At 35.9% G+C, this 15,644-nt stretch overlaps 1 protein-coding gene across 1 annotated transcript in view; it reads left to right on the top strand.

Moving 5' to 3' along the window:
* LOC150098903 (serine hydroxymethyltransferase, mitochondrial-like) overlaps positions 1-15,644 on the top strand; it is a 206,980-nt gene that overhangs the window by 69,096 nt on the left and 122,240 nt on the right. The window contains exon 5 of the mRNA XM_090405829.1: positions 10,059-10,140. Coding sequence (XP_090261955.1) covers positions 10,059-10,140 — 82 coding nt within the window. The remainder of the gene's footprint in view (positions 1-10,058; positions 10,141-15,644) is intronic.

The raw sequence follows: 15,644 nt of genomic DNA, 5'->3' as shown, positions 1-15,644 counted from the left end.
GTTTTTATCAGAGGAACCAGGGAGAACAGTGAAAAGTCAGCCACTGGAACAAATCGAACTCAATATCAGCAGAATTCAAGATTGGTACCATCAGCATAAGAAACATCAATAGAAAAGAAATGGAACTAGCAGAAGAATTGAGTAAGTACTAGATCAAGATAAATTGCTGAAACAAAGACGATAAAATAAAAAAAAAAAGGTGATCTTTCTGAGCAGCACATACAAGATGTCATATTTTAGCAGTAACAATCAGGAAAAGAAAGGAGCACTATAGTATTTAACACTAAATACGAGGATTATCTTGTTGAATAGCAAACAGTATCAAATAGATGTGGGCAGATATCTGAATATAGGATTTGGACATTAACACTGCTTTGTGCCTATGGTTCTGCAAAAGGATCTATTAAGGAAGAAGTGGAAAATTTTTTCATTGTATTAGAGAAGGCACCTGACACAAAGAAAAAGGAAAAGTAAGTTCTTGTTGTGAGATCTGAACAGCAGAGTAGGAAATGATTACCAAACAAATAGAAAGGTTTTGGGAAAATTTGTGGAAAAGAGCAAAGCTAGTAATAATGGTAAGTATCTGCTGGATTTCTGTACAGGACGTTGACTAGTTACTACTAACACCATGTTCCAACATAAAAATGTGCACAAATTCACATGGTAAAAGATGAAAGAAATAAGAAAAGTCTCCTTGATTATGTTATTGTTGTTGATAGCGATATTTCCCCACTGATTCAGAATGCAAAAATATACACAGGATTAAGGAAGAAGTTTGAAGTGATCACCATTTAGTTTTGAGCAGGATTTCAAAGTTGAGTTTTTAGAGGTGAACTGTAGACTCAACACAAATATTATTCATGAAAAAAATGAAAGAATTTGAAAAGAAGAACTAAACCTTGGGGAATCAGTGGCACATCCTGAAGAACACATTGATTAATTCAGCCAGGGAGACATGTGATGAAGTTGTCTGCAAGGATAGTAAAATCAAAATTCCATGGTGGACTTAGAAATTAAAGTAGTGCTGAAGTAAAAGAACAAATCATATTGAAAGTTCCTAGCAAGTAAGTCAGCTTGTTCCCTGAGAGAATACAGAGAAAAATGTAAAAAAAAAGCAATGCATTGTATAAAACTAGTTAAACAAAAGTGATGGGAAGACTTTGGTAAGAACATAGAAAATAAATATCAGGAAAGTGGCAAAATATTCTAGTGGCTACTGAAAAAGCTTAGAATCGGAAGAAAGGCACTATCAGAGATGATAATGATGACATGAAAACTGAAGATAAAGATGTTCTAGATGTCTGGAGTAATTACTCTGAAAGATTACTAAATGAAACAAATAGTTGATGGCATGGTGTTACCAAGATATGATAGTAGAGAGCTGGGAAGAGCAGTGATCACGAATAGCATGATGGTAAGTAATATTAATATATCTAGAATAATAGCTAGAATGTGCAGGAAGAGAGGACTCGAGTTCGTTGATGTGTGGGATAAATTTGGAGGTAGGAAAGAGCTTTTGCTGCAGATGGTTTGAGTTTGTAGTGTCATCCAAATGTGACAGTGGTTAGTATTAACTGGGTAGATTCGCACTACCAGTGTAGTGTGAAACTGGGTAGATTGTTAATGAAAGGAGGAGAACACATATCTAGTCAGAAAAATGAAAACTAGATGTTAGACCATGAGTTTAAAATTCCAAATTGGTGTGAGATAAAGGACAAAGAAAGACAAGATAGGGATTCAGGAATTGCCTCAATAGGACCAGTAGAATGAAATTATTACTTGAATGATAAGGAATTGTGGGAATTAGAGGAAAGCTACTGTGCTTATACACCAATGCAAGGAATATTAGGAATGAGGGTGCAGAATTGGTGGCCTTGATATAGTTAGTCAGCCCACAAATCATTGGTGTCAGTGAGACATGGTTAATAGATGATGTGATAGTTATAGCATCTTTTGAAAAGATAAGAGGAGGTGGGATATTACTGATGATTTCAGAACACTTACTGTATCTCCTCTCAATGTGGAACTTGAAGAAAGCAATAATGATAATGGCTTCAAGTCCATTTGGTGTGAGGTTGAGGTTAGCACAAATTTTAGAATATTTAGTGGGATATTGCTACAGGCCAGGGAATGCAGAGGGAGACGATTCTGAAATGTTCAGACAGATGAGACTGGTGAGCAACAGGAGAGTGATAATAATGGGTGACTAACAATGGAAGTATTGACTGGAAGCAGGAAATATCATGTAAGTAAAGAGATTGAATTTCTTGAGCTATTCAGGGACAATTATCTTATGCAGCATATAGTTGAAGCAACTTGTGGGAATTGAGCGTTAATTTAGTACATCTTATACATCTTCTATCATCTTATACAGTGATGACATCTTCTATCATCACTGTATAAGATGATAGAAGGTCACCACAAAACTACATGATCACTCTCCCCAACTGGTTTTGACATAGGAAGTGGCTAGCCAGCTGCTTCATGGAACATGAGATATGTGTGAAATTGCAAAGTAGGGGCAGTTAGTAAATTAAGGGAACAGATTGGTGATGTGCAGTGGTTTGATCAGTTGAAAGCGAGAGAAATGAATTGTGTCTGGGATTTGGTCTGGAATCAATTATTTATGGCAATGCTCAGTTATTTATTATTATTACTATTACGTAACATCTCCAGGGAGTCCAAAGGCTCATCGAGGGAGGTCACCTACTCTACAACTCTGTCTCCACCAACCTCAACTATCTTCATCATCTACACCAACATTTATCCTCTAAACTTTAGCAATGCAAAGTAGGAGTGAAATGGATGAGTCATGGATTTATGCAAGAGCTTCTGAGAAAGAGGATGTTATGGAGGAGATATAAAGAACAGGGTACTCATCAACAGCCTGAGGAGTATCTGGTGACAAGTGTAATGAGGAAAGAGAAATTGACATATGTAAAGAGATTGGATGAAGCAGTAAAGCAGATCCTTAAAGAATTCTGTAGTTATGTTGCTAGTAGAAGAAATGAATATGGAATGGAAGACTGGCTCTTGTTGATGGAGATGGAACAGGAGTCATTATCTGCTGAAGATATGATTGAAATGTTCAATGAGTATGTTGTTAGTGTATTTCATGTAGGGGGGGGGGCTACCTAAGAGTTGTTGCATAGCAATAGGAAGGAGGACAGAAAACTGACAGTTCAAGAATGGTGTAAAATCGTGTATTCAAGGAACTTTATTCAAAAACCTCTTGTTGTACTGATTTTACTGGTAATCAAAATTCACTAAAAATACTTGTGGGTTAATAGAGAAATTTTCATTTTTTATTTAGAAATAATATTTTTTTGTATATTACTGAATATTGTCACCTCAAAAGATTTTGTAAGATAAATAGTGTCTAAAGAAACCTCTTAGTCACCGGTAATTCCAGACGGATTATCGTATTAAGTAATGACCTGGGGCAACTGCAACCTCAAAGGTCAACAGTGTGCGGGGGGTTTCCCGTCTGAATGCAATGACTGAGAAGGGTGGTGGGTGCAGAACATCGTAACACCCAAGGGGACGATGACGTAAGCGAACCCCAAGGTTCGGAGCCAGATAAATAGAGGATTGCGATGGCGAGAAGAGAGTTCAGTGTGGCGATTCAGTTTGGTTCCTGGCAGAGCAGTTCATGGAGTTAGAGTTCATCTGGTCCCGTTCCCGGGTTAGTGAGAAGTTTTGAGGTCACGTGGGGTTCCGACCAGAAGTTACAGGTTCCAGAAGTTGACGAGGTGCCGGAGTCGAGAAGTATGATGATATGACATATGTTACGACAGCAGAGTTTTGATAACATCTTAGGAAATGATTTCTAATCGCCATCGGAGACCTGCATTCCAGATAGTAAATGCTGAGAGAGTGACGTGACTAAGATAAACGGTTTTAGAAGAAATTAGATGCTGAATTTTCATACCGCCAAGATGCAAATGTTTGCCGATATTAAGAGGCGATCTCACGAAATCCCAGAGATGATATTCAAGTGCAGTACTAAAGTCGGACGGTAATAGAAGGAAGTGATTTCAGGGATCATTCAGAAAAGACCAGACATCTGTTCAAAGTAAGATCTTTCCTTTGTTTAGCTAGAAATAAGAAGATTGTGATGGTGATTTAATTAAGGAACTTGTTTTATAGTGATACTCGAGGACTTTAGGCCTTATGCTGATATTAGAAGTATTTTGTTATATGTGAGAGAAGGTCTGGCTAAAATTTAAGGTGAAACATCATGTATTTAATGTTATAGCTATTGCCTAAAGCTGCAGAGTGTTATGTAAAAATTGATCTGAGTATTACCAAGTTTAACGAGAGAAATTTATAGACACGTGGTCTTACTAGAATTGATTATGACGAGGAACTAAATTGTAAATTAGTCATTAGTTGTGATTTGAAGCATAGAAGCTAATTTACTTAGTACTTAAAATTGACACATTGTACATTTTATTGATGTTAAATAAATTGTTTTCTTGTTTAAATGACTTGTCTGATTTCTATTTCCGATGCACTACTCATTAATTTGAATCTGTGAGCCTTAAAGCAGATATTGTCACACTGCATAACAGAAAATTTAAGTTGCTAGATTTACTAAGAATTAAGAGAGAAAAGTTCTGTGTGGTTTACTGCGTGCTATTTTTCAGAGGGAGATTCAACTCCCACCCACAAATTTGGTGGTGCAGCTAGAAACTAAATAAATTTTCCAAATTCAGTTGAGAATAAACACCAGTGGGTCAGACAAAGAGATCGACTCTGTCCTGAGGCGATTTCTTTGTTCTGTAAGTTTGCACATATGAGCTTTATATTATTTGCAGCCATAAGTCAGGAGTATAGTGAAGGTTAAGAAGAAAGGTTTAAATGAGATGACGTAGAATTTTACAAAAACAGCAGCCATCGAGGAGTTAATATAAGATAAGAGTAATTAATAAGATTTGATAAAAACTAAAATAGCATTTTAACAATGGGAAGCATTTAGAATATTAAGTAACCCTGATCTTAATAAGGTTGTTGGATTAGATGGAATATCACCACATGCAATAAGGGAAAGTGCAAAAGAGCTGGCAGTTTTCTTGGCTTGGTTGTTCAATACAAGTCTTGGATGCCTGAAAGTAATATTAATACTAAGAAACCTGAAAATGCTGGACATCTGGAGTAGATGATATCAACCAGAAATGCTGAAATAAAGAGGTATAAAAGTTTTACAGTAGCTATGCTAAATAATTCAGAAGACCTGGTCGGTTGACTTCCAGATGATTAGAATAGAGTTGATAATACAGTAGCCCACCCTTATCTGCGGGTTTGCTTTTTGCGGTTTCAGTTACCTTCGGTCAACACTGGTCCACAAATATTAAATGGAAAATTACAGAAATAACAATTCATAAGTTTCAAATTGCATACCATTCTGAGTAGCGTGATGAAATCTCTCGCCATCCCACCCAGGACGTGAATCATTCCTTTGTCCTGCATATCCATGCTGTACTGTATATGCTTACCCATCTGTTAGTCACTCAGTAGCCGTCTTGGTTATCAGATTGACTGTATTGCAGGGCTTGTATTCAAGTAACCCTTATTTTACTTAATATTGTCTCCAAAGCACAAGAGTAGTGATGCTGGCAATTCGGATATGCAAAGAGAAGCCATAAAGTGCTTCCTTTAAGTGAAAAGGTGAAAGTTCTCAACTTCATAAGGAAAGAAAAAAAATCGTATGCTGAGTTGGCTAAGATTCCATTCACATAATTTTTATTATAGTATATTGTTATAATTGTTCTATATTGTTGTTAATCTCTTACTGTGCCTAATATATAAATTAAACTTTATCATAGATATGTATGTATTACCTTGTTGCTGGAAAAAGCATAGTATGTATATGATTCAGTACTATACTTGGTTTCAGGTATCCATTGGGGTCTTGGAATGTATCCCCTGCAGATAAGGGGGAACTACCTATCTGTAAAAAGGGAAATTAAACAATGTGAGAATTACTTCTATTTTTGGGGTTGAAGTTTTTTTGCTTTCATCAGCAGTACCATTACTTCTGTCCTGTTCACTCTATTCTCCTTAAAAGTACAATACCTTACATTCTGTCCCTGTAAATATATCATTTTCTGTTAGTGAATTCTCTTAGTAAATGTCATATTCTCACATCTTATGTGATGTTTCACCATCCTGGTCGGTGAGTGGTTAGCACATCCACTTTCTGACCAACCAATTTATCCATCACCACAGATAATTAAAGATGCCAAGAAATTTATTGTTGGTTTAATCCTTTATCCAAGTGTAAGCAAACAAAGTTTGTGCCTGAAGGATTTTCAGGACTGGGCAAATCATGTATAGAAGCTAATGACTCTGTGTCACTTGCCTTAGGATCCCATAATGCAAAGCACATATCCTTATAGACATGCATTATGGGAAGGGTCACTACCCAGACTGGTTTTGACCTTTATTAAGGTCTCATCAGTGGGAGCGAGACCCAGAGGTGATATCAAAGTCAAAGTAGTCATATTTCCATATACGAGTAGGCAAAAGGTGGAAAACTAAGTGGAAAAACTTCCAACATCAGCATGGATGTTTTTATTGTCTTTAGGTGGGATATGAATTTCATTGCTCAATGTGGGACCACTGTCCTGCTTATTTGGAGTCCTGAAGTGGCTTGAAACAGTTTCATGTTTGATCTCTAGAGGAGGGTTTCTGGATGGTAAAAAAAATAAACAAATACAAAAAAAAAAACATAAAATCAATAAAAATGGGGTAGGGGTAACCTTAACAAAACCATAGTACAAAAGTACAATAGTTTTACTAATTATATGACAGTATTCTTTATCAACAATATGAACAGAATACTGCAAGCTTAGGAAAAAAATAGTTCTTTTATTGTATATGGCAAAACATTTTTAAAATCTTATTCTAATTTTTGGTTTATAAAATTAAAAATTTTCAGAATAAATGTATCAAAAGATAGTAAAATATTTAATCTAAATTTCCAAAATTGAGAAGTAAAAGCTCAAAAATTAAATTTTGAGAAGTAAGGAAAAAATATTCTTCCAGAACCATTAGACCAGTCGCCAAAGTCATTTGCCCGTCGATCCCTTCAAGCGTTTCTTGACTTTTTATCGACCCCCTATATTTTACTACTAAATTATAATAGGACAAGCAAAAAAAGACGCTGACGTGAGTTTTTAGATTGTTTATTTTATAGTTACAGTGTTTATTGTATGTATAATATAGTATATATTATTATATTACTATTACTATCACTAGTAATATCACTGGTATTACTAGTGATATTAATAAACTACTGGTATTAATATCACTGGTATTACTACCAGTGCTGCTCAACTCTTCAACATAGAGAAGTTTAGTTCGTGAATGAATAACGATTGAATTATAATGTGTATGTTGATGAATTTTAGAACATTAACGCTCACTTGTATGTTGATGCAAGAAGAAATGGATTACACACGAAACACTGAAGTTAGTACAGAAGAAAAGAATGTTGAAGATAAGAAGGGATACATCAGAACAAATAGAAGAGCAATATAGAAGAAAGTGTAATGAGGTGAAAAAAGCAGTCAGAATGGATAAAATGAAATGGTTAGAAGCCCAATGCAACAATATAGAACAATACTATGGAGAGCATAAAAGAAGGGAGGTATACAAAATGATCAGAACCATTAATAGAAAGTGGCAACCAAAACAGACCACAATTAAAGATGAAAAGGGCAAAGTATTGATGAATAAAGAAAACATTGTACAGTGGTGGACAAGATACTGTAATGAGTTATATGAAGAAAAACTAGATTCAGATAGCATTGGGAAACTCACTGAAGAATTGAAGCAGATATCACCACCAGGTAATGAGCATGATATGGACATTTTAAGAGGAGAGGTAGAAAAAGCAATAGGACGGCTGAAACACAACAAGAGTCCTGGTAACGATAACATTACTGGAGAAATGATTAAATATGGTGGTGAAAGTATGGTTACAGAAATGCACCAACTATGTAATATGGTATGGAAAGAAGGGAAAATGCCAGAGGACTGGGTGAAATCAATATTAGTAACATTATACAAGAAAGGAAATAAGCTAGAATGTTACTAATAGTGATTTCACCCACTCCCCTGGCATTTGTTTTCACTCACTCCAATTGCCTTGATAAGTCACCTTAGTAAAGTGATGATGATCATATTGACAGAAAGATTGAGAACACAATTGGAAGCATACCTTGCAGATGAGCAAGCAGGATTTAGGAAGGATAGAACTACAATTCAACAGATTTTGACAATAAGGTTAATAGCAGAGAAAGCTAGGAGAAAAAACAAAAACATATATACTTGCTTTGTTGACTTTCAGAAAGCATTTGACAGTATTGATCAGAAAGTGACATTAGCAGTTCTGGAATCCTATGGAATTGATAAAAAAACTAATAGCTATATTAAAAGATGTTTACCAAAATGCAATTGCAGCAGTTAGAATAGGTGATGATTTGGGGAAATGGTTTAAAACAAGCAGAGGTACTAGACAGGGAGACCCAATATCACCAAGTATTTTCATCGCACATTTAGAAAGAGCAATGGATAAAATGAAAGAAGATGCCAAAGGAATATCTGTACACGGAATGAGAATTAACAATCTGAGATTTGCAGATGACATTGTTATTATTGAAGAAGACGAAAGAGAACTACAAAAAACACTGAAACTGTTAAATGAGGAAGGGAAGAGATTTGGACTTGTTATGAACTTGGAAAAAACAAAGACAATGGTATTTGGTGAGAAGAACATGAAACAAAAGATACAAGTGGATGGAACTGATATAGAAAATGTAGAACAATTCACATATTTGGGAAGTAAACTGACATATGACTTGGACTGTAAAAAAGAAATAAAGATCAGGATTGCAAAGGGAAGAACAAATCTGAAGGCCATGGATAACATCTGGAAAAGTAAAGTGATCAGTCTGCAAACAAAACTAAGAGTATTGGAAACATGCATCTTCAGCGGTGTACTGTACGGATCTGAAACGTGGGTAATAAATAAGGAATCAAGAAAAAGAATTTTGTCATTTGAAAGAACTTGTTACAGGAAGATTCTAAGAATAGGATGGGTACAGAAAATCACCAATGAAGAGCTCTATCAGAAGATGCAACCAAAACAGAATCTAATGCAGAAGATTATAAAACGGAAGCTGCAATTATTTGGACACATCTGTAGAATGAGTGAGGACCGGAAGATAAAGACATTTATGTTTGGTATTTTGGATGGTTTAAACAGAAGAGGTAGACCATACAGAGAATGGATAGACGATATAAAAGACTGGTGTGGAATGGGTGTACAAAAACTGCGACACTGTGCATTGGACAAAGAAAGGTGGAAGAAGATAGTGAAACAGGCATCAGACATCAACGGGCAGTGAGCCCATGATTCGTGATGATGATGATGTATGTTGATGCGCAAAAAATGAGAATGGGATCGAATACTTGTAAGTATCAGTAAATAAGAACCACGCACGTGTTGCAATCTCGCTCCCACTGTGCCGGCTGGCAGGAACTACCAACATCCATTTATTGGTAAATACGTCATTTTGGCCTACTTGATTGACCTCAGTAACTATTTTCATGAACTTACTCCATCTTACAGGTCCTATTCATGTACCTGTAAGATGGAGGTACTGATTCCACGATTCACTCTTAATTGCGTTGTCATTACCTCCATGTCTTTTGTCATGGAGGTAATCCAAGTTAACCGAATCAAATATTACCCATACAATGATGTCTTATATTTTTCTGTTGACCCCCAATCGACCCCTAATAATGTCATATCGACCCCTTTGGCGACCACTGCATTAGACTAACTATTATCAATAAAAAAATAAATTTAGTGAGTCTGAATAGTTTGTGATTATTGCATAAAGCTAATTCCAACACACACCTCAAAAGCTAACTGTCATAAGAGTTCCTGTTACATTTAAGTAACTTTAATTTCAGATAAATACTGCATTAAATATTTATATTTAAGTGTTATAGTGTTTAGTTCTATGATGTTTGTTTATTTGCAGTCTCACCCATGGTTATATGAGTGACCAGAAACGTATTTCTGCAACATCCATCTATTTTGAGTCCATGGGCTATAAATTAAATGTAAGTAGGGAAAAAAAAGAAAATCTCTAAATGTAGTTAATAAACTGCTGCTAAAATTATGTCATGTAACTTTGAATCATTTGAATTAACATAAACATTATTGTAGATAGTCATCTTTCTTTTGTACATAATTGAATCTAATGGCACTTTGTGGACATGTAATTGGTTAGCCTAATTTTTGATAGAAGATTGTTATGGAAGAGATTGACTTCAGTTTGGATTTATATAGGTCAAATTTATTTGAAACTAAGTAAGAAAATACCGACAAGTTTCCCCAACTTAGCTGTTTGGCTTCTTCAGGGTAAAAATATATGTAAAATAACTTAAATGCTAAAACTGTTAACTAAAACTATTAATGAAGGAAGAACCAAATACAATTGCATTTTTACAAAAAAACAGAAGAATGCGTACATCACACGCATGGAGCGTGTATGATCTCACTTGTTGTTATGTAGAAACATTCTGTAATTAGCAGCAAGTTTAATTCTGGCATACTTAAAGATCTTATGAGGGTCTTCCAAATCTCAGGCAGAATTAATCCTTGGTTTCTATTTAGGTTCCGTTTAGAACGGATCACTGTTCAGATCGGGAGCAGAAATCCTCCTCTAAGTAGGGCATGGAGCTTTTGTCCCATTCTATGGTATGGTTTGTCCTGGAGAAATGAAATGCTAACTCCGATTTGTCTTCTCTGTTATTATTTATGTCTCCTATGTGTTCCTTTTTTCTGATTTCAAAACTTCTAGAGGTCTGACCAATATAGTTTAATCCGCACGAACAGGGGATGTTGTAGACTCCGGCATATTTGAAGAAGGGATGACTGTCTTTCAGAGATTTTAAGAATTGGTGGATGGTCTTAGAAGGTTTAAAAGCTACTCATATTCCATGTGGCTTGAGGAGTGTAGCAATCTTATTGGAAACTGTCCCCGTATATGGAATTGCAATAGTGGAATTATAATGTATTTCTTCAAGCTGTCGTTGTGGGGGGTCACAGAAAAGTATCTTGTGGATCAATTTTCTTTGGTAATGATTGTTTATAAGATTTTTTGATATCAGGGATAGTAGTTCATCTTTGAGGTCTTTATCTTCTGTAGTGATGAGAGAGGCTCTATTTTTTAGCTTGTGTACGATGCTAAGTTTCTGAGAAATGTGGTGTGAAGTGCAAGTATTGACCTGTGTTGGTTGGTTTGCGATAGACTGTAAGGCTGATGCGTCCATCTATTTCTTTCTTAATTAAAGTGTCCAGAAATGGTAATTGTTTTTCTTTCTCGAGTACTAAGGTGAATTTAATTTTGTGATGGAAGGAGTTGATCTTGGTAAGAAAATCAAACAGATCCTTTTCAGTGTTTTTCCATACAATGAAAATGTCATCCACATATCTCCATCACACTGTAGGTTTAGGGTTTAGTTGAGATAAAATTTCACTTTCAACTTTCTCCATAAAGAGATCTGCACAAGGGGGTGAAAGAGGGCTGCCCATTGCAAGGCCAGTTAATTGTTGGTAAATCGTTTTATTCCATAGGAAGAAATTAGATTTTAAGCAATGATGGAAAAGAGAAGCAATGTCTTGTGGGAAGAGGTTTCTCACAATGCTGGTTACTTCATCTACTGGAATATTTGTAAATAATGATGAAACATCCAGGCTTGCAAGACGGTCTCTATTGGAGATCGAGATGTTCCTCAATTTTTCAACGAAATGTTGTGAATTTCTTATGTAGGTATCCGAATTACGGATGTTTGCCTTAAGGAGACCTGCGAGGTGTTTCGATAATAAATAAATGGGAGAATTAATTCCATCAACTATAGGGCGTAACGGTATTCCATTTTTGTGAACTTCAGGGAAAGCCACATAGTCTCGGCATTAGTGGATGCATTGGCTTTAATCTTAGTTTTAAGTCTGTTGGCCAGCTGTCCATATTACGTAACAAGTTGTTAGTATCATTGTGATTCTTTATTGTGGGGTCTGAATCTAAAACACAGTAGGTACCTACTGTGTTTTACTTTTTCATTATTCATTTGTTTTTAGTAGTTGTATTCATTACTACTGTGTTATATCTAAAATATAACTTGACTTACTTCCAAACTTAGCCTGTTATTTGTCAGTTTTGATTTGATCAGCTCTTGCATGTGGATTTTCTAAAGTACCCCAATCTTCATCATAAATCTGATGCTTAAGTGATCATGGTTATGCTTATGCATTTTTAATAAGTATTAATGTCAAGTTCCTTTCTGTGATTGCTTAGATGTCATAACTTGAAGGAGACCTCCTATAGACTAACCAATGTGAACTGACTGAGGCTTTTGACGCAGTGTCAGTCTTCCTCGTCTTGTTGTAGTGTGTCCTGTTAGAAGATGGGCTGGCAATTTGGAAATTAGCTGACAAAATTATATTCTATATCAGAGGTCGGCAATGCAGTGGAGCTCGCAGCGGTAATTTTGCAGCGTAGATCGCAGTATATCTCAGAGATACATTCATGTGCTAAAATGTAAGAAAACACTGCAAATATAATACATGATGGTACAAATTAAGTGAATATTGAATCCAACATTATTTCATAGCTGAATATAGAAACTACTAGAGTTCCGTGCCGAATATATAGAAACTAAAAGTTTCAGCGGATGCAAGCATAAGTAGTGCCTTATGGGCAACTCGTAGTAAAGGTGGAGCAAGCTCCAGACCTCTTAGTATTTTCCATAAATGTAAAGCACATCTTGCAGAGGTCAGCAACCTTTTTAATATGAAGAGTGCAATGTAAAATTTGAAAATTACGGAGAGCTCATGACACAGGCATTTTTTCTCTCATTTCAGGCTTAGAAATTCTATGATTAGTTGTTTTTAAGAAAAATGAGATTTAAAATTTTAACATTATTTTATTTACCTCGCTTTTACAACATATTTTTGTCACATATGAATGAATATAAAATGCCATTAAAAATGAATACAAAAAGAATATTCATGTTAACAATTAGCATGTATCTGTCAGATTAGATGCAAGCCCCTTGCTTTATCAATCATAATGGCAAATGTATTTGTTTATTATGCAATAGTGTGACTATTTCTAAAAAAAGTAATATAGAAAGACATTTCAAAACCATTCATGCCAATTGTAATTTTAAGTTTAATTATTTAAATCAGGAGGAGTCAGCAATGCAGCGCCCGCAGTATTTCACCCTTCATATTAAAAAGGTTGCTGACCACTGTTCTATACTATCTCAAAATACAATTATGATGGTAAAACTTATATCATGCTGGCTGGGACATTACCTAGTTAATTGAGGCCCTTACTCTTTTTGTCATGGAAATAGGCTGAAATGTTACTTTCTGATAAACAACATTGTTGATAAGTTCTATTAACATTATGAGCACCAGTGGAAAAGAAGTGAAGCTAGCAGGGCAATTTGAAATACCATGGCAACATAAATGGTGTTACCAAGAGGTCTAAAACAGGTGAGATACTTCCAAATAAAAACTATGGTATGTTGGAAGTTTTTTTCACTTGGTTAAACTATAAATTATATATTTAGTTTAATCCTTTATCCAAGTGTAAGCAAACAAAGTTTGCACCTGAAGTATTTTCAGGACTGGGGCAACTTGTGGCAAAGGTGGATTAAGTTCTCATCACCTTCCTTAGTATCCCACAATGCAAAGCACATCTCCTTGCAGACATACCAAGGTTGAAGCAATGAAGCTATCCAGAGTAATTTAATAATAAGGTGTGACACCTTTTGGCAACTGGCATATGGAAATATGAGTTCTGCATTGTTCCAACCTTGGTATCACCTCTGGATCTGGCTCCCACTGAAGAGATCTCAATAAAGGTTGAAACTAGCATTATACATGTCTGCAAGGAGATGTGCTTTGCATTGTGGGATACTAAGGAAAGTGATGAGAACTTATTCCACCTTTGCCACGAGTTGTCCCAGTCCTGAATTCTACTCCTCTGAAGATTCTCTAAACCAAGAACTAGAAATAATCAAAAATACAGCCATACTAAATGGATATAATCTTAAAACAACTCAAAAAATCATCAGTCATCTTCTCACACATCTACCCAGACAAGAAGTCCATAGGATTCCCATACCTTACGTCAAAGGCATCTCCGAACGTCTTTCAAAAATTATGAAGAAATACAATTTTGCCACTACTTACAAACCTATCAACCAAATCTATAACTTGTTACCTTCTCCTAAGGACAAACTCTGACCTCTGATGTTACCTTGCGTTAAGGAGATTCCATGCTCCTGCAAATTGTCTTACTTTGGTCAGACGGGTGGGTCTGTTCAGAAACGCATCTTGGAACATCAAGACCTCATTCGTCTTTTCAAACCACAGAAATCTGGTCTCTCCCAACACGGAGTTGAAAATCCAAACTGTAGGATCCATTGGGAGAAGTTGAAACTTTTACACAGATCTTTATATAAATGTGAACGTTTATATGAAGAGAGTTCTGTTGTTTATTATTTTAACGGTATAATAGAACACAGAAACTAAGTAAATAATTAATTTATTAACTTGATGCTGATATTTCGCTGGTATTATAACCAGCATCTTCAGAGCACAACAACACTGTTTGTCACAATACGCGAGACTAAAACAGCATGGTGTACATTAACAAAATTGTAGCAGCAACACAAAGACTAGAGTCCTGATTTTGGCGCCCTCTATCTGAAAAAAAAAAAAAAAAAAAAACGCTATCATATATTGCTAGAGTCCTAGAAAAGTGCTAGTTTTTCCTTAATATGACTGTCTCGCAGATCTTCGGCAGGTTAATACAGCCATATTTGTTGAGATTTGGGGTGTGTTTTAGGGCTTCTGTCGCCTCTAAGAACAATCTCTCTGATTTATATGGGTTTCTGTGTAGTACTTTTGTGTTTTTCCAGTTGATCCTGTGTGCAGGGGTATCCAGAGCATGGTCTGCTAGGCCCGACTTCCCATAATGGTATTTCCTGACGTATCGTTTATGTTCGCTGATGCGGATATTCACAGTTCTTCCTGTTTGACCGTAGTAGGCTTGATTGCATGAGCAGGGTACTTGGTAGACTCCTGGATGTGATAAAGGAGGAATGCTGTCCTTGGGTGAGCGGATGAGGGTGGCTAATTTGCTACATGGTCTGAATGTAGTGCGTAGTTTATGTTTATTGAGAATTCTTGAGATCTTTTCGGATGTGCCTTTAATGTAATGGATGGTGACTGTTTTGTCGTAGTTCTCTGTGGTGGATGGTGGGAAGGGTTTCTTAGGAGTGTTTAGTATTTTGTTTATTTTATGTGGATTGTAGCCGTTGGCCAAGAAGGTGTGGCGTAAGTGAGTCAGTTCAGCAGTAAGAGCCTTGTCATTTGAACAGATTGCTCTCGCTCTATGGGTTAGCGTTTTTAATATGCCATATTGTTGAGAAGGATGATGGTGTGATTGTTTGTGTAAGTATCTGCCTGTATGTGTGGGTTTTCTGAAAACTGAAAATGATAAGGAACCATCTGGGAGACGTGTGATGAGTGTATCCAGGAAGGG

The sequence above is a fragment of the Typopeltis vanoorti genome, chromosome 15 (assembly GCF_054136105.1).
Source record: "Typopeltis vanoorti isolate ZY-2024b chromosome 15, IOZ_Tvanoo_1.0, whole genome shotgun sequence".
NCBI lineage: Eukaryota > Metazoa > Arthropoda > Arachnida > Uropygi > Thelyphonidae > Typopeltis > Typopeltis vanoorti.
The sequence above is the reverse complement of the archived record's forward strand: the minus strand, read 5'-3'. Positions and strand labels throughout refer to the sequence as shown.